General features: G+C 40.3%; 1 protein-coding gene and 1 non-coding gene across 2 annotated transcripts; both read left to right on the top strand.

Moving 5' to 3' along the window:
• Positions 1 to 1,673: 1,673 nt before the first annotated feature.
• LOC138833503 (mas-related G-protein coupled receptor member X2-like) lies at positions 1,674 to 2,735 on the top strand. The gene has a single exon (XM_070031772.1). The coding sequence runs from the start codon at positions 1,674 to 1,676 to the stop codon at positions 2,733 to 2,735; it is 1,062 nt and encodes a 353-aa protein (XP_069887873.1).
• Positions 2,736 to 26,845: 24,110 nt separating this feature from the next.
• On the top strand, positions 26,846 to 26,974 carry LOC138834266 (small nucleolar RNA SNORA40). The gene has a single exon (XR_011374036.1). It is a non-coding gene; the product is annotated as a small nucleolar RNA SNORA40 (small nucleolar RNA).
• Positions 26,975 to 27,067: the final 93 nt, after the last annotated feature.

Below are 27,067 nucleotides of genomic sequence, written 5' to 3' on the forward strand. Positions count from 1 at the left end.
ATGAGGAAGACCAATGCATCAACTTAAGAGCAAATTTCATAGTATGATCCATATATAGGTTTTTCCTCTCATTCCCTGTTCAAGCTACCCAAAGCTCTGGAAGCTTATCTGTCCATTAAGCTCATGATGGATTCATTCATCCCATGCCTCCTCTCCATATCCCCAGAAGAATGTGCCCTCTTTCCACTTGAAGGCCTCCTGCTCTACCTGCTTAGAGCAGGAACTGTTTCCTGGATTCTGTTATCCATTTCTGATATTTTACCCACTTCTCTTTGGGTCCCTATTTGATAGATTCTCTTCATTCTTGTTTTTGAAGATTTTTTTAATGCTAGATTTTATTTCCTCCACAATTTTGACTCCAATATTGGTTATAACTTGGGAATTTGTCATAATTTTTCTTCATCATCTCTAATTCACACATAGTGGCTCGTATGTTCAAACTGTTAGTAGCACAGCAGGCTTGAGACACCTCTACTTGCTTCCAATCTATCCTAACTGAGACCCAGGATCAATCACTCATAAAGTTTGTGTTCTCATTCAATCTTTTGTTAAATGGAACAAAAACAAAATAGGATCTTGAGCAGCTTAAAAGAGACAATTCCTCGTAGACCCTCAAGCTACTAGTATTTTTCACCCTGGTGTAAGCTGGGCATTTATCTCCAGTTGAAATCTGCTTAATCATCTGTTATTACATTTCACAAGCTGTACTTGCTTTTTACTTACTTCCATTGACAAACTCCTCTCATATAAGAGCTTTCAGCCCAGAGAAGCTCTATCAAAGATCTGGAAGAGGATTTGGGTTGGGTTTATATGATTCACTTCAGAACCTAGTACTTAATGCTTCTCCAGTAGATTTTCCTGCACCTCAAATACCTCCCCTCAGTGAGACTCAGATTTCACCTTCTCACTTCCTCCACTTTATACTGATGAGTGATTAAAGTCATCAGCAAATCTTATCCCCAGATGAGGCACCAAAATTCTTTTAGCTTATTAGCTAAGCAATATATATATATCTCATATTTGTAACACATAAATAGAACTGTACGCAAAAAAGATTTAGGATGAACGAATTTCTTTACCACATTAGCTGTGTCTGCTCTGTTATCTTTTGTTCTATTTTATTTTGATTTTCTATTTAACCCAAATCAGTTAAGATGGGAAGGCCCTGTATAAATGCATTCATTCACTGAATAAATTCTGAGGTAGGTACTTTACCTATGGCTAAATATGAAAATACAAAAAATTCTCCTGTCTTCAGTGTCTGAAACTCTGAGCCATTTTTAGGCTGTTTTATGCCACCATTTTTAGGTTATTTTTTTCCACCATTTTCCTAGAAAGAGCTCACATTTCCACTAGGGTACTAGGGTAGGGAGGACTTTCTTAGTCATGAGAATATCCTGGTGAATTATTATTTTTTTTTACCTTTCTGAATTGCTTCACTTGAGAGAACTTTCTGGTAAAGAACAGAATAGTGCTGGGTGTGTTGTGCGAGTCCACTGAACGGGGTGACTGGATCATAGCAAAGTTCTGTGTCATTAGAAGAGCTGGCATGTAGGACAGGGAGCTCATGCGGTGCATACATAGTGTTGGATTCAATTTCATATCCCAGAATTGCCAGCTCTTTGCATTTTACTTAATCTCAGAGATCCACTATTTTCTCACAAAGCAAGGTGATGCTGAGAATCAGAAATACTCCAAGTCTTGTTTCTGTTCTCAGGATTACCAGTGGAGGGTTTCTGAGCAAGGATCCAATCACACCAGCTTTGAAGACACAAGTCTCAGGAATGAGTGAAGACGGTCATCTCCATCACAGAACCTGTGACTTACAGGAGCTGATTCTTTACTCACTGACCTTCATCACAGCTGTGGTTGGAATGGCAGGAAATGCAGCTGTGATCTGGCTCCTGGGCTTCCAGATGCGCAGAAATCCCATCTCGGTCTACATCTTAAATCTGGCCGCCGCTGACTTCCTCTTCCTCTGCTTCAACATTTTTAATTCCATACAAGAAATCACAAGCCTTTTACCTTATATCCACAGCTATCTCTTTAATTTCTTCTTCTCTGGATTCTTCTGCTCTTATACTGCAAGCCTGAGCATTCTCAGTGCTATTAGCCTGGAGCGCTGCCTGTCTGTAGTGTGTCCTATCTGGTACCGCTGCCACCGCCCAAGACACACATCGACGTTTGTATGTACGCTTATCTGGGGGCTGTCCCTGCTGCTGACCATTTTAAGAAGTCATCACTGTATCATCACGAACAGTCCTCATCATGTTAATTGGTGTCTAAGAATGCACTATTTCAGTGCTGGGTATCTGATGTTCTTATTTGTGATTCTCTCAGGGTCCAGCCTGGCTCTGATAGTTAAGATGTTCTGTGGCTCTCGACGGATGCCCATGACCAGATTGTACGTGACCCTCCTGCTCACAGTGCTGGTCTTCATCTTCTGTGGCCTGCCCTATGGAATCCGCTACTTTCTAACGACCTGGTTTTATATTAATGTCCAAGATCACCCCTGCTTTTTTCCGTTTTTGTTTTTCCTCTCTTGTGTAAACAGCTGTGCCAACCCCATCGTTTACTTCTTTGTTGGCTCCTTCAGGCATCGGCAGCGAAAGACTCTGAAGTGGTTCCTCCAGAGGGCTCTTCAGGACAATACTGAAGAGGATGAATGTGGAGGCAATACTTCTCGGGGGCCCCCTGGGGATGTCAGGAAACAAGGAAGCAGAGCAGAGCAATGATTAACAGCTTCGTCCCTGGTCTTGAGATGTGGATTTGCAAGTTAACCTGACCATGGCTTAATGGACTCTTTTCTGCTCTTCTTCTCTAAGCCTCCTGCCTCTGGAATGCCTCATTGATGCCTCCGTGTCTTCAATGGATGAATTTTAACTAAGGTCATGTAGACTTTCTTTGAGACAGCATTCTTCTGAAGCAGGCTTCACTTTCTAGAATAAAGTTCTCATGTTTCCTTCTCTTGATATTTCATACTTGGCACTTTTTGCTTTTAGTTTCCAGTCCATACCAAAAAAAATCCTTCTCCAATTCACAAAACCCAAAGTTTTATAATTGTATTATACATAATAGTTTTATGGTTATTGTTTCCCTCATGCTATGTTTCCATAGGATTTATATTCTGTTCTGTGGTTGAGGGATTGCTTTTTGTAGACAGCAGAGTTCTGTATGAATGACTCCATACAGGTCATTTGATTATGTTTTTGGAAATTAGTGACCTTTTCTAGTATATATGAACAGTACAGTGGAGATGATAGTTGCTGATCAATTAAAAGGTTGGTCTTGGGTTCTGGTCATGAAAAGCAACTTTGTCTACTGCTCAAAAAGGCTGGAAGTGCATGTGATCAGTCCCAGTTGGATACTATGACCTCAGTGTTTATTTTAAGATGAAAGTATGTGGAAACTCATTTATTAATGGTTGGCAGACTTATTAGATTTTGGAAGACAATGTAAGCTTCAATATTTGGCATCTTTTTTTTTGTAGCTATGACTTTGTCTCATTTCAATGAACAGTCCCAGTGGGAGCAGCTTTTAAAACAACAGCAGAATGTGGAAGTGTAGCTCAGTGATAGCTGTAAGGTCCGCTCCTGGATGGCCAGCAGACTCCACCCTCCTCGCAGCAAAGTCTCCACCCAGTACCTGCATTACCTAGGCAACTGGGATACCTGGAAGAGGTCACATCTGCATCTGCTGAGGTCACATCTGAATTTGATGTGGCCACACCTTTCCCCGCCCAGACCCTACATAAGGCCTAACCCAGGCCCAGATGCTCTCTTGCTCTTGCTCTTGCTCTCTTGCTCTTGCTGCTCTTTTCTTGCTCTCTCTATTCTATTCTAGCTCACTCTCTGTTCTTTTCTTGCTCTCTCTCTTTCCCAGCCACGTGGAGTGCCAACCTTGCCTGGTCCCAGCAGGTCTACCCCTTACCTGAATACCACGTGAGTGCTACTGTTCTTACCCCTCTCTCTGCTCTTTTCTGGCTCTTTTCTCTCTCTTTCCTCTCTTCCCAGCTCTCTCTCATTCCCAGGCCTTTCCCAGCCACGTGGAATGCCAACCTTGCCTGGTCCCAGCAGGTCTACTGAATAAACCTACCCCTTACCTGAATACCACGTGCGTGCTGGTGCTGTTCTAACTCGTGACTCTGATAAAGGCTTAAAGTCAGGATAGCTGGGATTTCTCTGTTTTTTTCCTCTTTTTTCTTTTTTTTTTTGTTCTTCCCTTTTGCTCTGAGGAATACCCGCAGTTCTGACGGTCTTTTGCGAACCAGTCTGTCTGCGGCGGAATCAACGCATCGATACCATTGCTGCCTTCACATCCACGTCCACACCACTTCTCTACTCTGGTGAGTGAAACTCTAGAGGGCTCTGGGGGAAGTTGGGACGCCGCTTCTTTCTGGTCAGCTCTCCTTCACTCACCAGACTGACTCTACTCATTTAATGGGGTGCTACGAATCACGCCTGAGCCGTGAAACCCCTTTGAAATGTCTCCTGCGCTCCCTGGAAAGCCAGAGAGCCTCATTTTTATGCCATTCTCAGAAGTACAGTTTTTGCTACTGCAATGGTAAATGATCAGAAGTCTGTTTACTTTCGGGCTCTCTTTGCTCTCTCTCTGGCATTCATATCCAACTTTCCCTATCTCTCCCTTTCTCTTTTCTACATTTTGGCTTGTGCCCTGAAGAGTGCGATGCAGGCTGGGTCCCAGGGACCCCCCTCTAGGTTCCCTCTCAAAGGCTAGCCAGTGGGCTTGATCTATTCAGGCTTTCTTTGCATTCTTTCAGAAATTCGCCATCTTGGCCACGTGGTGGGTTAAGGGTTTGGCCCCATCTGACCCTTAACCTTCCACTAAGTTTACTACTCCATCTATTCTAAGGTGCCTTGCTAACAAGTTGCTCTTTTCACAGGCCCTGGTAATGGAGGCCCAACCAGCTGATATGCTTTGTTAGCAAAGATGTCTAAACGTTGTCGAAATTTTAGGTTTTAAGTTTTGCCTTTTTTGTTTGTGTTGTGTATTCTACTACTGACTACGTGGTTCTAAAATACTGGGCATATCTGTGCTAAAATTCTCATCACATCTAATGAGTTTTGTCATTTCAGAATATTTGTTGGCAATTCTTGATAAGAACCAGGTAAGCTCTACTTATTCTACTTGATCTCCTTGTTGCCTTAATTGGAAATAATAAAGGGCTTTTGTGGCAAAGATTTCAGTTCAAAGCCAGCTCGGGCTGAAAAATCCCTAAGACTCCATCTCCCAGCTAAACTCTGCAAGTGGTACTATATCTCAAAGTGGTTCAGTGCTAGCCTTGAGCAGAAGTGCTCAGGGACAGTGCCCAGGCCTTGAGTTCAAACCTCCTTGAATACTAGTGGTACTATAACTCAAAGTGGTTCCAGTGCTAGCCTTGAGCAGAAGTGCTCAGGGACAGTGCCCAGGCCTTGAGTTCAAATCTTGAATACCAACTGGGACAAGCCATCCCAGCAACGAGCACCTAGACTCAGCCAGTCTGGGGAACAAGGGAACGTGGAAAGGAGTAAGAGGAGATGATGTCACATCAGCTACTTTTTGCCTGCCCTTTCAAAATTAACCTGAGCCGGGAGGTCAGTAGAAGTAAGAAGCCTGCCCATCCAATGTCTATACCTGTCTACCTATTAACTGAACAGGAATTTATATTCTTGCCTTTCTTACCTGACTTCTCTACCTAGTCGCCAGATGTCAGAAGTAACTAGGGACATTTCTACCAACATTTTCAGCCCCAAGTCCTTCCTCTTGCCATTTATCTGCTCTCTAGTATTTTTTTCCAGCCCCTCAATGCTCATGAGACTTCTCCAGATTTCATCTAAGGACTCACGCCACCAAGGGACAGCTGCTGCTCACTGCCTTCTCTGGGAGGAGACCAAATTCCAGCCTTTTACCCCTATTGTCGACACCCCTTGTCAGCAGGAAGTAGCCAGAGAGAATCCTCGCCCTATTTCATGATTATTAAAAGGCTGGAATGTAAGGTCAGCTCCTGGATGGCCAGCAGACTCCACCCTCCTCGCAGCAAAGTCTCCACCCAGTACCTGCGTTACCTAGGCAACTGGGACACCTGGAAGAGGTCACATCTGCATCCGCTGAGGTCACATCTGAATTTGATGTGGCCACACCTTTCCCCGCCCAGACCCTACATAAGGCCTAACCCAGGCCCAGATGCTCTCTTGCTCTTGCTCTTGCTCTCTTGCTCTTGCTGCTCTTTTCTTGCTCTCTCTATTCTATTCTAGCTCATTCTCTGTTCTTTTCTTGCTCTCTCTCTTTCCCAGCCACGTGGAGTGCCAACCTTGCCTGCCCTTACCTGAATACCACGTGAGTGCTACTGTTCTTACCCCTCTCTCTGCTCTTTTCTGGCTCTTTTCTCTCTCTTTCCTCTCTTCCCAGCTCTCTCTCATTCCCAGGCCTTTCCCAGCCACGTGGAGTGCCAACCTTGCCTGGTCCCAGCAGGTCTACTGAATAAACCTACCCCTTACCTGAATACCACGTGAGTGCTGGTGCTGTTCTAACTCGGCTACCTCTTTTTAAAAACCTAACAATAGCATTATTGCCCAATGCACTTAAGAGTCTAAGTCAAAATGTCAAAAGGGGTAACATCGATCAAGATGCATTGTATTCATAAACTGCTTTGTGAAATGGTAACTATTACTTAAAGATAATGAAAAAATAGAGATGGAATTACCATATGGACCATCAACTTTATTTCCAGAGTTTACATCTAAAATAGTTGAACTCAGGACTCAGATATGTACATATTCATATTCTCAGCAGTGTTGTGCACAATAGCCAACAGAATGTGAATTGTAATGCCACTGAATTGTACATTTTAAAAAATGGCTAACATGATACATCTTATATATATAGACATAAAAATGAAAAAAAGAATCTAAGTTTAATCCCACCAGTCCTACAATAAACAAACTGTACCTATGATACCTATATTTCTAAAAATTAGAGTCTGCTCCCATCAAAGTAGAATTCAGTGCTCTGCTTTCTTCCCACACTCTCTGACAGTTTTTGGGAGACCTCTCACTCTGGAGACAGAAACTTGGGGACTTGTGGAGCAAGTAGGAAACTGCCTGGCTCATTGCTTTTAATTCTCTCTTTTATTTTGACAGTCGTGGGACTTGAACTCTGGGTCTGGACACTGTCCCTCAGCTCTTTAGCTCGAGGCTAGCACTGTACCACTTGAGCCACAGCACCACTTCTGGTTTTCTGGTGGTTTATTGGAGATAAGAGTCTCATGGAGTTTCCTTCCTAGGCCTGGCTTTGAACCATGATCCTCAGATCTCAGCCACCTTAGTAACTAGGATTACAGGTGTGAGCCACTAGAACCCGGGTAATTCTCTTTGTATAGACTACTAAAATTAATATACCAGTGAATCAGCCCTGGGATAGACAACTGATCCTTGACTGGCCCCTACCCTCAATCCACATGTGGCACCAACCTGAGCACTAGAAGCTGAAAGAGGCTCCAGCTAAATTTCCTCTCTCTGATTGGGACCAAGCCAGACCCTAGCTATGTCCTTGGCAGAAGAGAGGATGCTGGAAGCTTGTCTATGTGACTGGCACACACCCCTGTGACCAGCAGACTCCAAAGTACACTATACTGCTAAGTGGATAGAGACCTGCTCACCTCATCCCAGAGCTATCTTTAGTCTAGAGCCATTGATGGACAGATTACTCATCTGTCAATGGACCTCGGTTTGCTTCCACTTCTTGGCTGTTGTAAACAATGATGCTATGAAAAACATAAGGATATTAGTACCTCTTAAGACCCTATTTTAGAATATTTTGGATATGTATATGGAAATGAGATTGCTGAATCATGTGAAAATGGCATTTAAAATGTTTTGAGGAAGGCTAGGAAGGTGGCTTAGTGGAAGAGTGCTTGCCTTGCATGCATGAGGCCCTGGGTTCGATTCCTTGGCACCATATAAGCAGAAAGACTGGAAGTGGCACTATGGCTCAAGTGGTAGAGTGCTAGCCTTGAGCTGAAGAGCTGAGGGCCAATGCCCAAGCCCAGAGTTCAGGACCCATGACCGACAAAAAAAAAAATGTTTTGAGGAATCATCTTACTATATTCCATGATGATTGATCTTCCTATAAATCCCACTAACAGTCCTCCTTAAGATATATTTTATATTTTTTCCTTGTTGTTTAGGTGGTTTATTGTTCAAGTGACAACCATTCCAATGGCTGTGAGGCTATATAGCCTACTATGATTTGATTTGCATTTCTTTGTTTATTAGTGATGTTAACCATTTTTTTCATAAGCATTTTCGCCCATTTTAATAGGGTTCATTGGGTTTTTTGGTGAGGGATTAAATCTTTCTTATTATAGAGTTTTAGGATCTCTACATATTCTGGATATAACTCTCTTACCAGATATATGACTTGAAATTTATTTTCCCATTTCACAGCCTGATTTTAAAAAGTATCATGCAATCTCTATTTCTTAGTATTTGATTGTGCCTTGTACTTTCCATACAGAAATCATTGCCAAGTATAAAGTTATAAAGGATTTCTTTTACTTAGGAATTTCAAAATGTTAGATGTTTGGGGTAGGTATTTTAAGTCATTTTTATGAAATATAAGATTTATGGCAAACTTTATTGGTTTGTATTGTTTTATAATTATCTGATTTCCTCACTATCATTTGTTGGAGAGACTGTCCTATTGCACTGAGGAGCCTTGGCATCCTTGTTGTGTGTGTGTGTGTGTGTGTGTGTGTGTGTGTGTGTGTGTGTGTGTGCATATATATGTATATATATATGTATATATGTATATATATACAATTTAATTCAGTTCTTTTCTATTGCCAGTATGCCATTGTTTTGATAACTATATAACTTTGTAATATATATATATATGCATATTTGTTTGGGGGGGTTCAGTGGGCTATTTTTTTGGTTGTGGGGTTTGAACTCAGGGCCTGGGTGCTGTTCCTGAGCTATTTTGCTCAAGGCTAGTGCTCTACCACTTTGAGTCATAGCACCACTTCCTGTAATGTATTTTGAAATCAGGAAATGAGTGTGAGTTTTACAGAGTAGCTATCTTTCAAACTTGTTTTTTATAGTCCGGGCCACTTGGGTTTCCACATGAATGGAATGGATGCACTTTCTAAACTTAAAAAATGACTGGAATTTTGGTAGAGATTACACTTAATCTCTAAAAGATTTGAGTTGTAGATACATCTTGACAGTAAGCTCCCTAACCTATTGACATGAGATGTCTTTTTTTTCCTTTAGGTAATATTTTATAGTTTCTAATATACAAATTGTTCATTTCCTTAGTTAAGATGATTTTTATTCATTTTTATTGTTATTGTAAAGGTGTTACAATGATATAAGTCAGATTTTTTTGAACAATATTTTTTGAACAATGTTACCCCTTCTCTTGCTTTCTCCCAGTTTTTTCCTTCCATCCCTACCCACAAGTTGTAAGCTCATATTGTCTAAGGAGTACCACTGCTGCATTTATTCACCATGTTTGTGCCCCTCTTTACCTCCCAAAGACAGATAAACAAAAATAAGACAGAAGGAAAAGAAAAAAAGCAACAAATCTATTTCCTGGAGCTCATTTCGATCAATATTATTTTATATGATCAGATACACATAGGTATTGTGACTTTGTGCTCTTCTAATAGTATCAGCCTTTGGTCTTAGTGTGTATGAATGCCTAGAGATCTGTATAATTTACCCTGTCCCAGTATGTGTGTGTGTGTGTGTGTGTGTGTGTGTGTGTGTGTGTGTGTGTGTGTATGTGTGTGTGTAACAATTTGGTGTGTTAACTTGTGGATTTATAGGCACATTCTAACTACCTACTACAAATGAGAAAAACCATACAACCTATGTTTCTCTGGCTTACTTCACTTAATATAATTTTCCAAGTCTTTCCATTTCCTTTCAAATGATATGAGGTCATTCTTTCTGATGGATGAGCAGACTTTCACTGTGTATATATACCACATTTTCTGGATCCATTGGTCCACTGAGGACCATGTAGGCTCATTCCATATCTTGGCTATAGTAAGAAGTTTCAATCCATGATTTGGAGAAGATTCTCTTTTGAAATAAGGTCTCTCCTCAATATCTTATAGGGACAGACTTCTGGGGTAACAAATACAGCAGCCTTCTGGAAACATGTCGTCCATAACCATGTCTCAGGTTCTCCTAAGAGTTCCTAAGCTTTTGAGTACCTGTTTTCAGGGACAAAGACCTGACACTTGTACCAGGAGTCTTAGCTCTGGCTCTTGGCATGTGTCAGCCTTGACCTGAAACTCAATTTCTGGAGAAAGAAAGTATTGAGAGAGAAAATAGTCATTGCCTTTTTCAAGGCTTTCCAAATTGAGTGGATTCATCTCCGTCTTTCTCATGCAAATAGATAGGAATAGCCTTGATTCTATTCCAACTTTCTCCCAGCTCCATCCCTTAGCACACAGAGCTGGGCCTGGATGCCCTGAAGAGTACACAGACTATGCCTTCAAGAGAAAGAGCAGTGGGCAGGGATTTTTCAGTATAATTTTATTGTTATTATTAAGGTGTTCCATACAATGTCACCTCTTCCATCACTTTTCCCCCAGTTTCTCCCTCCCATCTCTAGGTAAGGAATTTTTAATCTAGCCTCAGTTTCCTAGCTGGGTGTTACTATGTTAGCTCCCCTTAGTCACTCTGCCTATTAGCCAGCAACAGGCAGGATTATAGGACCAGCAAATGCCTAGAACATTCTCTGGGTTGCAGATAACCTGCTGCTTTGCAACAGATGAGACTCTGAGAAAGTTGGAGCTCCTATCAGTGGAGCAATGTTCTCAGGCACAGAGCTGATCATCTGGCCAGGAAGAATTTTACCCAGGTGGCTCCATGATGTCAGGATAAGAGAGGAGAAACCCAAAAGGTTGAGCAAGCAGAACTTTGGGATCTCCTGGCATTCCAAATAGGGTGAAGAGCTGTGGGTGTGATGGGATGGAAAGGACATCCAGGCTGTGTAGACTGATCTAGTGGTCCAACAGTAGTCTGAGCAACCTTCCACTGGCCCAGCCTGAAGCTAGGATGCTGGGACAGGTGGTGTTGCAACCAGGTCCCTGCAGGAGAAAGGAGGGGCATTAGTTCAAGCCCAATGCAGCCAAGTCCCATCCACCCTAGTAGGTGGACAGGCACCGGAACACAGCAGACCTATGGTATGGCTCTGTGGTATCCATAGGTATAGCATTCAGATTGGGTGAGCCGGATCCAGTTCTGTCTGCTGGGCAGGGGGAGAGGAAAGCAGAGAAGATTCTACCTCCTATGGAAGTAGAGGAGTCACATTCGCCTTTCAGTGCATTTGAGTCAGAAGCAGGAGACATGAAGAGGTAAGACTCGAGGAAGGAGAAAATTAGGTTAAAGCACAGTGCATGAAGCATGGAGATAGCGTATAATTTAATTCCCATTGGTTCAAACCAGAGGAGAAGGAAACCTTTCCAGTTTATATAATCCAAGTCACACACTAAACTAGATTACCAGAAAGCTAAAAATTATAATATGCTACCCATGAAGCTAAGCCTCAGTTCTTTCGTCTTACATGGGATGAATTCAAGCAAGACATGAGGCATGATGACAATGATAGAGAAAATATATTAAAATAAAAGTAAGATACACTGCAAGGAAACAGGAGTTTCCAGGAAGGCGTTGGAGCCCAGAGCTCAGAAAAGGTTATCATTTTATGGATAAAGCTGATCATTTCATGGGCCCTGATATTTCTGCTTGTTTCCCTGGCAACCAGGGAATATTCATAGAGCTAGAAGTGTAGCTTAGTGGAATATTCATTAGAGAGTTCTACTAAAGTTAGAGAGGTCAGACAAGCCAATATGTCTATTCAGGACATGCCGTAGAACACACACAGAAATGTAGAATGTTTCAGAACTTTATTGTGATGAGCTTCACAATGTGTACATAGATATTTATGGACATCAGACTTATTGACATCCCTTTTTCATAAACCTCTAGATGTGATAAACACTCATGGCTCAAGTCCAAGTATTTGTTCTTTCAGAGAAAGCATGGCCCCAAGCATCAACCAACCTTTTAAAAAAATTTCCACTTCTTTTTTGTCTCCCTCCTATTATTCCACACCCCATCAGCACAGAAGTAGATGCTTGCTGCCTTTATGTCTACAGACTGTTTCCCTCCCAGAACTTGGCATATAATAGGTCTTCCATAATGCTTTTTAAGTTGAAGGTGACTGGATATACAACCTGTATCTGAGAGCAATTTCAGGTAAGTGCTTGACATGATGGCTTCAGGTCTGGCTCCTTGTCAAGTCCTCCTCCAGCTGTCCCCATGATTTCAGACCTTTTTGAGAACCTTCCCTAATGAGACTGGCCCAAACAATCGTTTCCATTTGTTTAAGATGTTGTGATAGTCTAGGAGTGGGGAAAGAGAGAGAGAAGAATGACACACAAGAATGAAGAAAGAAAGAAAAATAATTATAGTATAGTTATGCTGAGACAAAGTAAGATGTTAATGAGAAAAATGCAGAAGGTAATCAGAGAAAGGCAAATGCCCAGCAATAAGGGCAATAGATGGAGGACAGTACAGGCACATGGACATCACTTTACAGCAACAGTAAGAGACTCTGTGTCCACCAGAGTCAGTCAAAGCAGTAGTCTGGTTGCTTCTGTCACTCAGAATTGGTTAACTATAGACCTGGTCCTAACACCTCATATATCTATAGCCTCAGACAACATTGAAAACACATTTATTTTTCTGAAAACAGAGGGATCACACAAACGAAAGCATCCAGCAGGGAAGGAGTCACAGGAAGGAAATACGGTGGACAGTAGAAGGGATGATCCTAAAGTTATGTGCACTGCTGTGTACTTGAGGAGTGTGTAGTCTAGTTCATTCTGATGCTCAGTTTTCTCATTTGTAGCATGGTCTCAAAAGTCTATTTTACACAATTGAGGCATCTATAAGTTTTGGAAAGAAGCCAATAGACTGAAAGAGATATGAGTAGCATAACACAGTAAGCTTCAGGAAAAGAAAGGACAATGATAGCATTTCTTTCATAGCTGAAGGTTTGCTGATTGTATTCGCCAGATTTTCATCATTATAACATAAATAGTAGAGATCACCAACTTATAAAAATGAGATTTACATTGGCTGAAATTTTAGAAATTTCTAGTCCATGATTGGTGGGCTAGTTGCTTAGGACTTATGACAAGGCTTTATAACAAGGGTGTACTCAGAAGAAAAACAAAAAAAACCTCACCTGAGATGACAGAATCCATAATCCTCTTCAATGGCAGCCCCCCCCCAAACAAATGAGCCTCCCTCTATGCCTCCCCTCTTAAAGGTTCTACCTCCTCTTGATAGCAGAGCTTTAGGGATAAAGACTTTAGTATATGGGCTTATGGAAGACATTCAGCATCAAGATTGCACAATTCTGTCCCTGACACCAAAGGTTCATGACCACCTCACAATGCAGAATCCCTTTATTCTGTTTCCAAGAGTCCTCAAAATCCTGTTTGATTATTACTCAAAAGTCAAAGGTCAAAGTCATCTGTGAGATTCAAGGCAATTATGCTGTGAGTCCTTGTGAAAATACAAAAAAGAAAGTTTCATCCTTCTAAGATACCGTGGTGGGACAAGCACAGGGACCAGGAATGAATTCCCATTCTAAAAGAGAGGAATTTGGAGAGGAGAGAGGAGAGATTGTCCAAAAGCTGTAGAGAAACCCAGATGTGCAAATATTAAATGCTACAGCTCTGTTCCCATTATCCAAGGTACAGGGTGGTGGAATGTGCCCATCCAAGGCTTAGACCGTTCCACACCCTCAACCATGCTTGCGTTAGCCCCACTCTCTTGACCTGGCTTTGCAGACTACTTGTAGGAAAGCTTTCCCAGGCTTTATTCTGGCTTTGTCAGCATCTCTATCTTCATGGGGTTTCCATTTAGCTTTGGGGTATTCCCATATTTACATGGATTAACACACCGGGGATTGCTTATAGAAACTCTGACCAAATACACACTTTGCCTCTAGTCTTTCCTTTGAAATCTCACTAGAAGCCATGATGACCTCAGCATAATATGTGTCTGCAAAAAGACCAAGGTCCGCTGTCAGCAAGAGCTCTCTACATGGGCTCACTTGTAACATGGTTACAGTAGTCTATGAGTGCCCTTTTGGCCAAACAGAGGGAAATCATCCTGGAGAAACTATTCTTTAGGTGATCTTGAGTGATCAGTGTGCCCCCAAGTACTTTCCTGAATAGATTCTTTCCTGAAAAGAGTTTGAAACACATTTGGGTCTATGATGAGTAGGGTGGCTTTGTTGATTTCTGAGATTCCCTGAGGATATCAACTCTTAATGTCCCAGTGCAGAACATTTAGCTTCTTTTTGCCAATGCTAATAACACCATCTTCCTTGGCTGAAATTTATATGTTCCTTTTTCTGTCAAAACTGCAAAATGTCTTTCAGCTCTGCCCCCTCTTGTTTTTGGATCTCATTGTACATTAAACCCATGATTCTGTTATACCTGGGCTGCACTGGCTGCCTTGAAATTTCCTCCATCAGCTAAGCTAGTTCATCATCGTTAGGTGTAACCTCTCATAAAATATCAGGTATAGCGGGCACTTAGAAGTTGCTTTAGCTGAAAAGCACTGACTCTACTTGAGCCTATGAATTAGCTAAAAGCAGAACATCATGTCATCTTTGCCTCCATTGTTTTGTATCTTTGTTCTAAGCCATTGCTTTGGAACCAGAAAAGACAGTGACAACTTCACAAGGAGGATTAGCAGAACCTGCCCCCAAGGAAATAAACAACAGGGCTTTGTTAAGATACTGTTGCCAGGCAACAATATTTCTTTATCTCCACTAGCTTGTTCCTCTCAAGTAATGACTGAAGTCATGACTTCTCTAGAACCCATCCCAAAGAAGGACTAAAATAATGACCAACCAGGACTGTTTAATTATTATGCATTCCTTTAAACTACTGCCAAAAGCTTTATCTATTTAATGTAAAGCTCATTTCTATACTCCAAAGTTTTGGCTGAAGATGGTTGAAGTCCTTATTTTGCCACTTCCTGCAGCTGTCATGCTGTGTGACAAATCTTTACTCTCACCCTTCACCAAGATCAGCTCTTTATCTGTTCCATCAGGTGTGTTGCTGAACAAGATATGTGGAATCCCAGGCCTCGGGTCTGGGATTTCAAGGCCCTATGACAAAATGTAGCCAAATTGTTTGCTCCATTATAAAAAGTTGGCCTCTAGTCCAATTCCCAAAGGGGTTCTCAGTATATCTGGAACCTTATCAGCATGGCCTTCATAGTTCACATTCCTACCAGCATTCATATCATCTGCATCTTCACCAGAATTACCCCTGAAATGTGGGTATAACATTCTAGGTTTTCTCTATGTGATTCCTCCAGATTCCTTCTATAAACAAACTCCAAAGCCTCCTCAATATCATCAGGTAAACACATACTCCAATTACTCCTCTTTTTGGTACCAATTTCTAATTGGTACCATTAAAAAATTAAAACAGGGCTGGGAAGGTGGCTCAGTAGTAGAGTGCTTGCCTTGCATGCATGAGGCCCTGGGTTCGATTCCTCAGCACCACATAAGCAAAAAGAAAAAAGCCAGAAGTGGCGCTGTGGCTCAAGTGGTAGAGCACTAGCCTTGAGCTGAAGAGCTGAGGGAAAGCGCCCAGGCCCAGAGTTCAGGCCCCACGACTGGACCAAAAAAAAAAAAAATTAAAACAATGATTTTTGTTGCTTAAGTATAGTCAGATTTATACCAGTAGGACAGAGACTCTGGAGGATTCATATTTCCAGTTTGGGGGGAGGGCATGCTTAGTCTTATTATATTGATCCATTCAGTGAATTTAGCTCTCTACCAGAATCAGACAGAATTTAACATCTTTATCCCTTCTGTTTCTTTCAAGATGCTTTCAGTTCAGCAATTGCTTTTTTGATTAAATGATAGAGAGCTCCAGGAAGATCAGGAGCAAAGCCTTTGGAATTGAGTATTCTCAAGGATCTATTGCTTGTCACAAAACCTACTTGTGAAATGCTATATGAGTCCCTCTGGATCACACAGATTTGTGAGGGAGTCAGGGTTTTCTTGGCCAGTTTGTAAACCTTCCCTTTTACATTCTCAGATGTCATCCTTAGCCAGATAGAGATGGACCTGCTGGAGATAGGGCAGAGCTACCTAGGACTGGCACTTCCTTAAGGCAACCTGGCTGCAAAGAGAGAGCAAAAGTGGAAATACCCCAGGAAACAACCCGGTCAGTCAGTTTCTAATCACTGGGGCAAAATAACTGATTAATATAGAAATAGGTTTTAACTTTTAAGCATTTATCTGGAAGAGTTTAAGATAGGATACAATAAAGGGTCCTATACACTCCTGTTTATTTCTATGCTACTGTTTATAACACTATGCACAACAGACAAGTTATGGAAACAGCCCAGGTGACTTACAATGGATCAAGAAAATGTGGTATGTCTCTGAAAACATTACAGGAAGGAATAGGAGAAACTCTATGGTTCCTTGGCACAGGCTGAAATTTGGCACAGGAATAGGAATAGGAGAAATTCTATGGCTCCTTGGCACAGGCTGAAATTTTCTTAATAAAGATCCAGAAACACAACAAATCAAAGAAAGGTAGGACAAATGGGATTGCATGAAACGGCAGACCTTCTACATGGCAAAAGACATAGCTAGAAGATCAATACAAAGCCCACAGATTGGGAGAAGTCTTCACTAGCCATACAACAGACAAGGGTCTCATATCTAAAATATACCTGGAACTCAAAAAATTAAATCCCTCAAGAACAAATCCTCAAAGAAACAACTGCCCAATAAATAAGTGGGTTAAAGACTTAAAGACAGACTTCTCTGAAGAGGAAATAAGAAAGGCCAATAGACACATGAAGAAATGCTCAACTTCTCTAGCCATAAAAGAAATGCAAATCAAAACAACATTGAGATTTCACCTCACCCCAGTTAGAATGGCTATAATCAAGAACTCTAATAACGACAGATGCTGGAGGGGATGTGGCCAAAAGGGAATCCTACTGCATTGGTGGAGTGTAAACTTGTTCAACCACTTTGGAAAAAAGTATGGAGGTTCCTCAAAAGATTACACATAGAGCTCCCCTATGACCGAGCAATCCCACTTTTGGACATTTACCCAAAACATCACACACAAGGCCATATTAAAGCTACCAGCACAACTATGTTTGTTGCAGCATTATTCACCATAGCTAAGATATGGAACCAACCCAGATGCCCCTCAGTAGATAAATGGATCAAGAAAATATGATATGTATACATATATATAAACATATATGTAGGGAGCCGAGGCGAGACTCCGCCCACTCCCTTGCAGTTTTGAGGATTACCACTCCAGACGGTGCTTGGCGGGACGCCTGGGCTGTGCGCGTGCGTGAGCCCGGTAGTGTCCCCAGCCAATCCCATGACACCTGGTGACGGTAAAAGGCAGGCGACCAACAATAGAAAAGACCCGTGTTCGAATTCCCTATATAAGCGGCTGTGTTTCGGGTGCACGCTCTCTCGCGCCCAAGCTCTCCTACAACTAAAAGGCTCTCCAATAAAGCAGTGATCTGAGAAGACTCCTGGTGTGGTGGTCGTTTTTCCTCGCTGGTCGAGTAGGCGGTCACTACACATATATAAAATGGAATTCTATGCCTCTGTCAGAAAGAATGACACCACCCCATTTGTTAGGAAATAGGAAGACTTGGAAAAAATTATATTAAGTGTAGTAAGCCAGGCCCAAAGAAACATAGGTCCCATGGTTTCCCTTATTTGTAATAACTAGTATATGTCTAAGATAAGCAGAAAAAGCCAAAAATCTATGCACATATGACCATATAAGATGATGCTAAGTGAAATGAACCCCAAATTAGGGATACAAGAGATTTTATCTTTCTTGTTGTTCTTTTTAATGTACTTATAATGTACTATGTGATTTTTTTATTTCTTTTGAATGTTCTTCCCCCACAGTATAACCTCTGTTTTCACTGTATTTGATGTCAGTGCCCTGCATCTTGTATATACATTTTTATAATTTGGAGAGGGGAAGGGAAATAAGGATACAGGATGACCCATTGTAACAACAAGTTGTAGAAGATACTATGTTGAAAACGAACTTTACAATGTTGACGTGGGAGGGGGAGAGGGGAAGTTGGGGAGGTGAGGCCAGAAGGGATGTTAGGGGAAAAACAAAGGAGCGGGTAACAACACTTGATAGGAAAAGTACTCATGTAACCCTCTGTATAGTATCTTTACAACAAAAAAAATTTTAAAAAGATACGTTGCACATAAACACATGTTAAGTTATAAACTTCTTGTGAAATCATTTATAAATTAAAAACTAGGTAAAAATTTTAAAAGAATTAAAATTAATTAAAAATAATTTTTAATAATGTTAAAATAATTAAATTAAAAGAACAAAGTTTGACTCTCAGTTTTGATTGCTCCAATTAATGATCAGTTTCTCGTTTGGACCTGTGGTGAGTCACTACATCAGAGCGTGAGCATTTGGAGAGGAAAAGTTCACTATATACCTAGAAAATAAGAAAGGAATAAAAAGACGCCAAGTCACACAATCCTCTTTAAGGACAGTTCCCAAAGACCTAAAAATCCACCTACTAGGCCGAACCTCTTAAACGTTTTACCACCTCTCTATCCTCATAGGGAGTGGATATGGGCTTTTTAGCACAGGAGGCTTTGGAAGTCATTCAGGATGTAAACTATAACTAGGACACTACATTTGAATAAAATGATATCCAATAAAAATGAACTAGAATTTCCCCAATTTAATTGAGTTTTGTTTTCTATGTGCATACATTACCATGAATGCAGATCCTGGGTTTTAGCCAATCATATTCACGCATATCCTCATAACCTGGAACATCATAACCTCACACAAATGCAGTACTTAATAAACATTTGTTTTTAATATTTGTGGGATGAGCTTGTGTGACACAGAAAACAAAACTTAATAAACCAGACCTTTGTTTGTTCCAACTTTTTCATTTCTAAAGTCACCTAGGATGACACCCCATGTTCCCTGACAGTAGATCTGAGTGGAGTAACAGATGAGAGGACCCTTTGATAAAGGAGCTGGGTGTTCTAGTCAGATCAAGCTGGTTGCAGAACTTCCTAATCCTAGGGCTGAGAGTCCTACAAATTCTCTGACCATATGAGGTACATACCTCTGGTTCAAGGAAGATAAATTTGATCTAAGATGAAAAAGTATTCAGTAAGGCTTTCCCTTTTCTCCCCATCCAAAGGAAAGTCAACTCAGCACTCCTTTGAAGTAGGAGGTCTTTCCTAAGAGCCCTTGACCTTAAGGTAATTTTCTGGTCCTTTGCTGGCAAGAATCCTGCAGATGTTGCTTTCTTATCTGGAGTTAATAAGAATCTAACCAGCAGGTGTCATTTTCTATGGGAGGATGGGGGCATCCTCGGAACTTATGGGAGAAAAGAACTTGTATGCTAATGAAATGATCTCCTCTCTCACACCTTCCTAAGATCTCCACATCTGACTCATCTTTGCTTCTAAGAAATCATCACGTGGCTGTTTGTGGTTTTTGTTTTTATTTTCCTTACATCTAACCTGGTACTCACAACACTGAGCTACAACAACTGAACCATCTGATTATGCAGCTAGTGTTCTCTAGCCCTGGTTTAGAAGAGACAAGAGATTAGTGAAGTCTACTTCCCAAAATAATTGTTAATGTTCTTAGTTTTTTATTTTATAGATTTCCTGAAATTCCATTACTGCCTCCCCCCCCCCCATATAGGCCTAGTATCTATAATTTCCCCTGTGGAAAACACAGAGCATACTCTAAAAGAATAATTGAACAGGGTCCAATGCAGATTCTTTACAAAGGTGTAAAGAGGGATAGAGAAGCATAGAGAAGACCCCAAAGGCATATCATAGAGGAGAGTTGTTACCATTGTCAATGCTTAAGGTAAAGGGAGATGTTAGGAAAACTCTGAATAGGCTGTAGTTGTAGCTGTGATTCAGGAAATAGCCATCTAGATAGAGTAACATTTTCACTGTCACATACACCCTAACAGATAGAGTCAGAGTAAACTAAAAAGAAAATCCCACCAAAGTACTCTCCTGTCTTGCTATCCTTTGTTAACATGTGGCTTCCTCTACATATATCTCAGAGCCAGAATTCAACTAGGAATTCAAATAGGAGCCATGGTGATGTCTCTTCTCAAAAGCAGTAGCATACAGGAAGGAGGCATGAGATGCGGGCAGAAACTGAGCAAAGCCTGCAGGCTCCTCATAGTTTGCATTTCAATGTCACTGAACAAGCTTCTCATTTTTAATTTTCCCCAAGTTTGTTTGTACCTCCCTACATAGTGTCACTTTGTAGAATGATCTCTGACCATCGTCTCAAATGCCTTTACAATGGAAGATTTTAAAAGATGGGAGTGGCCAGGCCTCTATAAGTTTGAGATTAATAATATTTGAAGCTATTAAGAGGAGCTATTTAGAGGAACTTGATGCTATAAAGAGGTGCACTGCCTGGTAGAAGAGAGAAATATCGGAGCTTGACACATCTGCAGAGTAGGGCCCTCATTCTCATGACCCTACACAGCTCCTCCTCACATCAACATTCCCACCTTGGAAATGGGGCAGGGAAGGGGAGTCTGTGCCCTTCTATTGACCTCATGACTCAGGGGGTGATTTTATCATCTCTACTCATCTCCCTTTGGCCAGTATCTAGTCATATGCTGTTTTCTAACATGAAGCTAAAAATAGCATCTTTTTGGTGATTTCAAGCTCTCGGACTCACCATGAAATGAAAGAGGAAAATGAAAAGTGGGAACCCAGCTGTATCCTTAGCCTCTGATGGTATCTCAGATTCTGTGCTCCCATGAAGGTTTTTCTCTGGAAGGCCTCACGCACAAGGAAGCTTAGAGTTATGAAAATGAGGTAACAGTGGACAGGGATCTAAGAAACCAAGACTAGTACTGGGCCTGTTCTTGATCATATGATCTAATGGAAATCTCTTGTCCTCAAAGGCTCAGATGGACTCATGGTAGAAATGTGGGTACAATAGTGAACAAAACCAAAACCAGACATTCCTAGATAGGGCAGATCTTTGTGCCCAATGAAATAGACAAAAAATAGACATACATCAATACAAATGCTATGAATAAAAAGACCAACTTTCCCTGAGAGATGCAAAAAAAATGTATGGTTTTTCCCCATGTCCTCATTCAAGTCAGATAGGGATTTAGGACTAAGATAGCAGAGACAAATGCCAAATGCTAACTCTGCAACTCTAAAGTAGGACACTTCTTGTGTCCACTTTGTCCCTGGCCCATTTGAATCCTCTGCATTATGGAGTGACAAACAGTTTTTGGTGTTTTTTTTTTTTTGTGACTCCAAAAATAACTCATTTTTCAGTAGCTTATGCCAGCCACCTCCTGTATGTACTTCCTGTTATCTTATCTCATTACTTCATTTCTCAGTTATTGTTTCAAATATTGGCTTATTACAATTTGAGAAAATAACAACTGATATTTCCTTTTGACTTTATCTTGAATGTTTCTTGTGGTCTTCTCCCTTGTCCATGTGCAATTGACATGGAATCTTGGCAATGGGCTGCAAATCTGATAGAGGTCAAGGACACACACTCATGTTCCTGGAGGATATTCCTCAATCTATTTGTGCTTCAGTTTATCTATAAAATAAGGTTGTAATAGTAGTTAGTTAAGTGCTGAAGATGATTAAAGAAGCACTCAAATAGTTTCTGGAGTCATTGATGTTTCTCAGCTCAGAATTCACAAGAACAGCATTGTATAGCATTTGAGAGCCTCTGGTTTGATCAGAGACATCTGGCTTTGAGAATCAACCTCTCTAATCATTCTGGATGTTCCTCATAATCTTAGTCTATTATTTACCTGATCCTAAAGCAATTAAGATAATAATCACCCTTCTGAGTACAGTTAGACATACACAGTTAGACATACACTAACTACAGTGTCTCTAGAAGTGTCTTACCATTGGGAACCCCTCCTTCAGAGAAGGCTGAAAACATTTTGGTAAATTTGTTTTGGGAACTGATCATCTTGTCACAATTATCAAAACTAGTGGTATAGACATGTTTGTAGTATTCCTTTCCCAAATTATTGACTATGTTAAAATGTCATTCTTTAACATATTTGTTCCCATTTTCTTTTGCTTCAAGACATTTTTAATATAATTTTTGATTTCCTAGTGTTCTGGATTTTTGGTTTCCCTTTCTGTTGTTGTTTTGTCAATGGTGTGGCTTGAACTCAGGATCTGGAGCTAGCATTCTATCACTTTGAATCACAGCTTCACTCCTGATTTTTCTGGTGGATAATTGGAGATTAAAAAAGTCTCACACACTTTCCTGCCCAAGCTGGCTTTGAACCAGGATACTCAGATCTTAACATCGGAGTTGCTAGGCCTGAACCACCAGCACCTGACTTGTTGTTTCTTAAGTATCATGTTGTTCAGATGATATATATTTTTATGATTTATAGTTTTTCCCATTGATTTCTGGTTTTACTCCATTGTAGTCAGAAAAGATACATGGTATGATTTTGAGTTTTTAAGAAAGGGTAGGACTTGTTTTTCAGACTGTTCTACAGTCTGTTCTAGTGACTGTTTCATGTGCTGATAAAAATACGTATGATCTTTACAATAAAAATATATTTAATAAAAAGACGTACAAATAAATAAATAAAAATGCATATGGGACAGTTACTGGAAGAAATGTTTGATAAGTGTCTGTTAGACTCATCTGATATACACCATAGTTATCTCTGATTTTTTTTTATGTGTCTGAGAGCATGCTCCCTGTGACCTAAAGATTTTCCATCAGAGCCAACCTTTGAAGTTACCAAAGGCATTCCTCATATTGCCACCTTGTGGCTCAAACCTGTAATCACAGGAGCCTTTGGGGGAAAACAGTATACAAACCAAAGCAATCCATCCCTGAACTCCAAGGTTCAGGTTATGACTCAGCTTTTAAGTCAAATTAATTTGTTTTTAAATAAAAAACAGCCTGATGATTGTCACAGCAGCTCTCCTAAGGACAACCATGGGATTAGAGCACCTTTGTCAGGGGAGCAAGTTCCTTTGGTTAGAACTTGATGATCTGACCTGCAACAGTTCCCCATACCCATCTTTTTTCCTGGGGTGGGGAGATTGTAGTTGGTTTTACGATAATAAAATAAAGTAGAAATATAAAATATTTGTACAAGGATACTGGCGAACTGTAAGGGAAGGCACAGGCAGCCTGCCTCCCTTAGAGCCCTGCCCAGGTGGCACTGCCATCAACTTCTGGACAGGACCGACCATGCATTCCTTCCATTCATTTATTTTAATGTATCTTAACTTTTCAAAGTGATTTTCACCTTGGTTTTTCGCACTTTAATCAAATTGACACCATCCTTTACTCTCACTTTCCCCATAATCACTACTCATTATTATTCAACAACTTTCAGTGAGCTTCATTTTATTTTCTTCATTCACAGGCCAATGCATTCCAGTATTGTTCCCAGCTCCTCAAACAGCCCCCATAATTACAGCCATGTGAGATATATAGAAAGAGATAGAAATTGAAATAGATATATAATTGTTTATGTGTTTACGTTGTTCCTTTAGTTCTAGAATTTACACATCAGATAAAACATGTGACCTTGCTCCTTCTGAACCTGGGTGACTTCCCTTAACATTATGAACTCCAGTTCCATCTCTCAAGCTTGCAGTCTCAAGGAAAGCAAGCACTCTACTACTTGAGCTACAATCCAGCCCTTTTTTCTTTGCTATTTTTTTTAGATAGAATCTTGTAATGTTTCCCTGGAATCCAGGATTATTATCCTCCAACTTATGCTTACTTAATAGCTATGATGACCAGATTAAGCCTCTCTGCCCAACTCTCAGTTGAAATGAAATAAATATCACTAACTTTTTAAAAATGACATCACTAATTTTTCCATTGGCTTTAAACTTCAATGTTCCTAATTTGCCTCCCAAATTACTAGGATTACAGGAACGAGTCACTCCACCTAACAGTCTTACCTACATTTTTATGTGAATTCTTAGTCCTTTAGTTATATTTAAGTTGTTTTTAGTTCCAAATTTCCTACTGCATTCTAAATCCTTTGCATCATCTTCCAATGCTATTCTAAGCTGAAAGTAAAACATAGAACTAAAGTTACTGTTCAAATGTACTGACCAAAATCATAACAGTACTCAATAAGTTATTTTAAAGAAAAAGTTGTTGATTTTAGAAAGTAAAATTTAGGAAGGCTTTCCATTTGTTGCATACATTTCAGTATCAATTAGAGGAAAAACATGGAAAAAAGCTTGTGTTCTTTTTTTTTTTTTTTCGGTGGCTTGAACTCCGGGCGAGGGGTGCTGTCGCTGAGCTCTTCAGCTCAAGGCAAGTGTTCTACCCACTTGAACCACAGCACCACTTCTGGTTTTCTGGTGGTTAATTGGAGATAAGAATCTCACAGACTTTCATGCCCAGACTGGCTTTGAACCATGATCCTCAGATCTCAGCCTCCAGAGTAGCTAGGATTACAAGCGTAAGCCATTGGCACCCAGCCTTTGGGTTACTTCTAAGAAAAAGAAAAAGGTAGACAAAGCCAAGGAGAACTTAAAAGATAAACAAAAGTTGTGCTTTGTTTTTAGTTACAAAAGAAGGTCTTTATAACAGTTTCACATTGGCTAGCACTGCTGATTGCCTGGCAGGAAAAAGCTTCAAAGCAGCAATCATTTTCAGGAAAGATGAAGGTTAGAGTGAAGATGAGCAGATATTGAGAGATAGGAGCAGAATAAGATTAACTGTTCAGAAAACATTTTTTTTTTTGAGGAACACAACTAACGGACTCCACACTCATTTACCAGGGGGTCCCAGGACAGGAAATCACGGGGCTGTCAATCATCTTGATAAACATCATTTGAGCATCAGGGTTCACTCTTGTATGGACTTCTCCATGGTAGAGAAGTGTCCTGCAGAGGTTCTTAACCCCCAACTGTCTTTACTTGGGCACAGAACACTGACCACTTCCAGTGTGAAGAACAGAGGAAAGATGTGATCAACAATCTCTCTTTACAGTAACCTTTGTCTTTTTCCTCTTAGTTTAAATCCACATCATTTCACATTAGGGTAGTGTGTTCTAGGAACCAGCTCAAGAAGAAATAGACAAGATGTATGAGGCTCCCCCTGGCATATTTGAGTACTGGCAGGATTAACTCTTGGCTTTATGGAAACTAAAACAGAGCTTTTCTGTATTACCCTTCATTAGAGCCATTCAAATATGCTGAAATGGGAGGAAATCTACTGCTTTCCTTTATTTAGGAAGAGATGGTATATATATATATATATATATATATATATATGTATATCAGGTATATATATATATATATACCATATATGTGCGTATTTGAATGTATATATTTATGTGTGTATATACACATAATATGCATATATATATGTATATGTATATATATACATATAATGTGTGTGTTTTCCCCAAAAAGTGCTTGTGCTTGTTAATAATCCTGTTGTGTATTTGTCTTGTTTCAGAAAGTTTTTCTCCTTTTATATATGTGAGACATCCAGCAACAAATAGATGGTCTAAACAAGATGATTAAAATGAGTTCAAGCAAGGGACAATTTATCAGTGTAGGTACTTTTTTAGAAATGCATGGAATGGTATAAACGAATAATACCCAGGAGAATAATTGGGTAAGAGCAGAAAGTTTTAACATCATTTGGTTTGCACAGCTGATGGGATAGAAGAATTTTCAAAATTCTGGCTGAAGCTGTAGTTGGGTCGAAGCTGTGGTTGTAAGAGAAGTCTACAAGATAGATGCTATCTCCATGGGTACAATAACATGGCTAATGATCATTTACACTACAAGGGGGAGACAGGGAAGAAATGTTAAGTCTCTGCTTGTTCTCCTCCTGCTCTCCAAATCTATGAATACCTCCTTTTGACTGAGTGTAACTGGGAGATAGCGTGTAAGTGAACCCATTCGTGAGGCATAAGTATCTCCTTCATGGATACAAAAGTAGAGAAGAGGCCACATGATGTTTTGTTGCCAAATGGGTACAAAAATCTGTTTCTTCATATAGCCTCCTCACTCTGAATGTTTTGTGTGCTCCTCTATCTCAATATGTTTGCATCGGTTTCTCAATGTATCTCATATCACAGGTTTTGAACTTTGATTTTATGCTTCTTACGTATAGCCACATCTTGTGAATAGTAGCACACGAAAATTAGCAAGAAAAGGATATGGCAAAGGTATTAGAAGTATTCTTGCATTTATAGGTTACTTAAGTTTAGAATATTTGATCGTATAAAAAGACAACTTTTTTCACATATAGTTACACCACAGAGAACAATTATTAGAATTGGACTAAATATTCCAGAGCACCCAACAACACAACTCTATTCTTATCTTCCTAGGGATATGTGTTCATCCCCATGATCCCAGATGGCTCCCAGTGACATGAGTATCCGAGACTAGAGGAAGAGAAGGAACAGAGCAATCTAAGTGCTCATTACAGCAATTCTGCTCACTTCACTTTGACTAGTACCTTGTCATAAGGGGTTAATACCATAAAGGGAATTGAGGATTGAGGTCCTTCTTGTGGTCTAAAATTCCCCCATTGTGTGAGACATGAGCAGTAAGGGGAGTTGTAGAACAGTTAAGTTTCTGCTTCTTGACTTTTGTTCACAGTTTCCCATCCCACAATATTAGACCATTTCTGAGCACGTGTGTGTGTGTGTGTGTGTGTGTGTGTGTGTGTGTGTGTGTGTGTGTTAATTTAATTTGCAACAAAGCCTTGCAATCAGGTACAAAGAGTAAATCTTCTTTTGCAACCCAGAACTCATAGCTGAATATGAGATTTTTGGTGCGTGTAAGAGGGAATATGATTCCTAAAACAAGTGGCAATGTGGAGGTTTGTTAACTCCCACAGGTTGGCTCTGAGAATAAAGTTGATGTAAAGCTAAAAAAAAGAATAGGG

This window comes from Dipodomys merriami, unplaced genomic scaffold, assembly GCF_024711535.1.
Source record: "Dipodomys merriami isolate MVZ:Mamm:240054 unplaced genomic scaffold, mDipMer1.0.p SCAF_21, whole genome shotgun sequence".
In the NCBI taxonomy this organism is placed as follows: Eukaryota; Metazoa; Chordata; class Mammalia; order Rodentia; family Heteromyidae; genus Dipodomys; species Dipodomys merriami.

Excerpts from the sequence above, each read along its gene's own strand:
- LOC138833503 (XM_070031772.1), top strand. The coding sequence starts at position 1,674 with ATGCTGAGAATCAGAAATACTCCAAGTCTTGTTTCTGTTCTCAGGATT.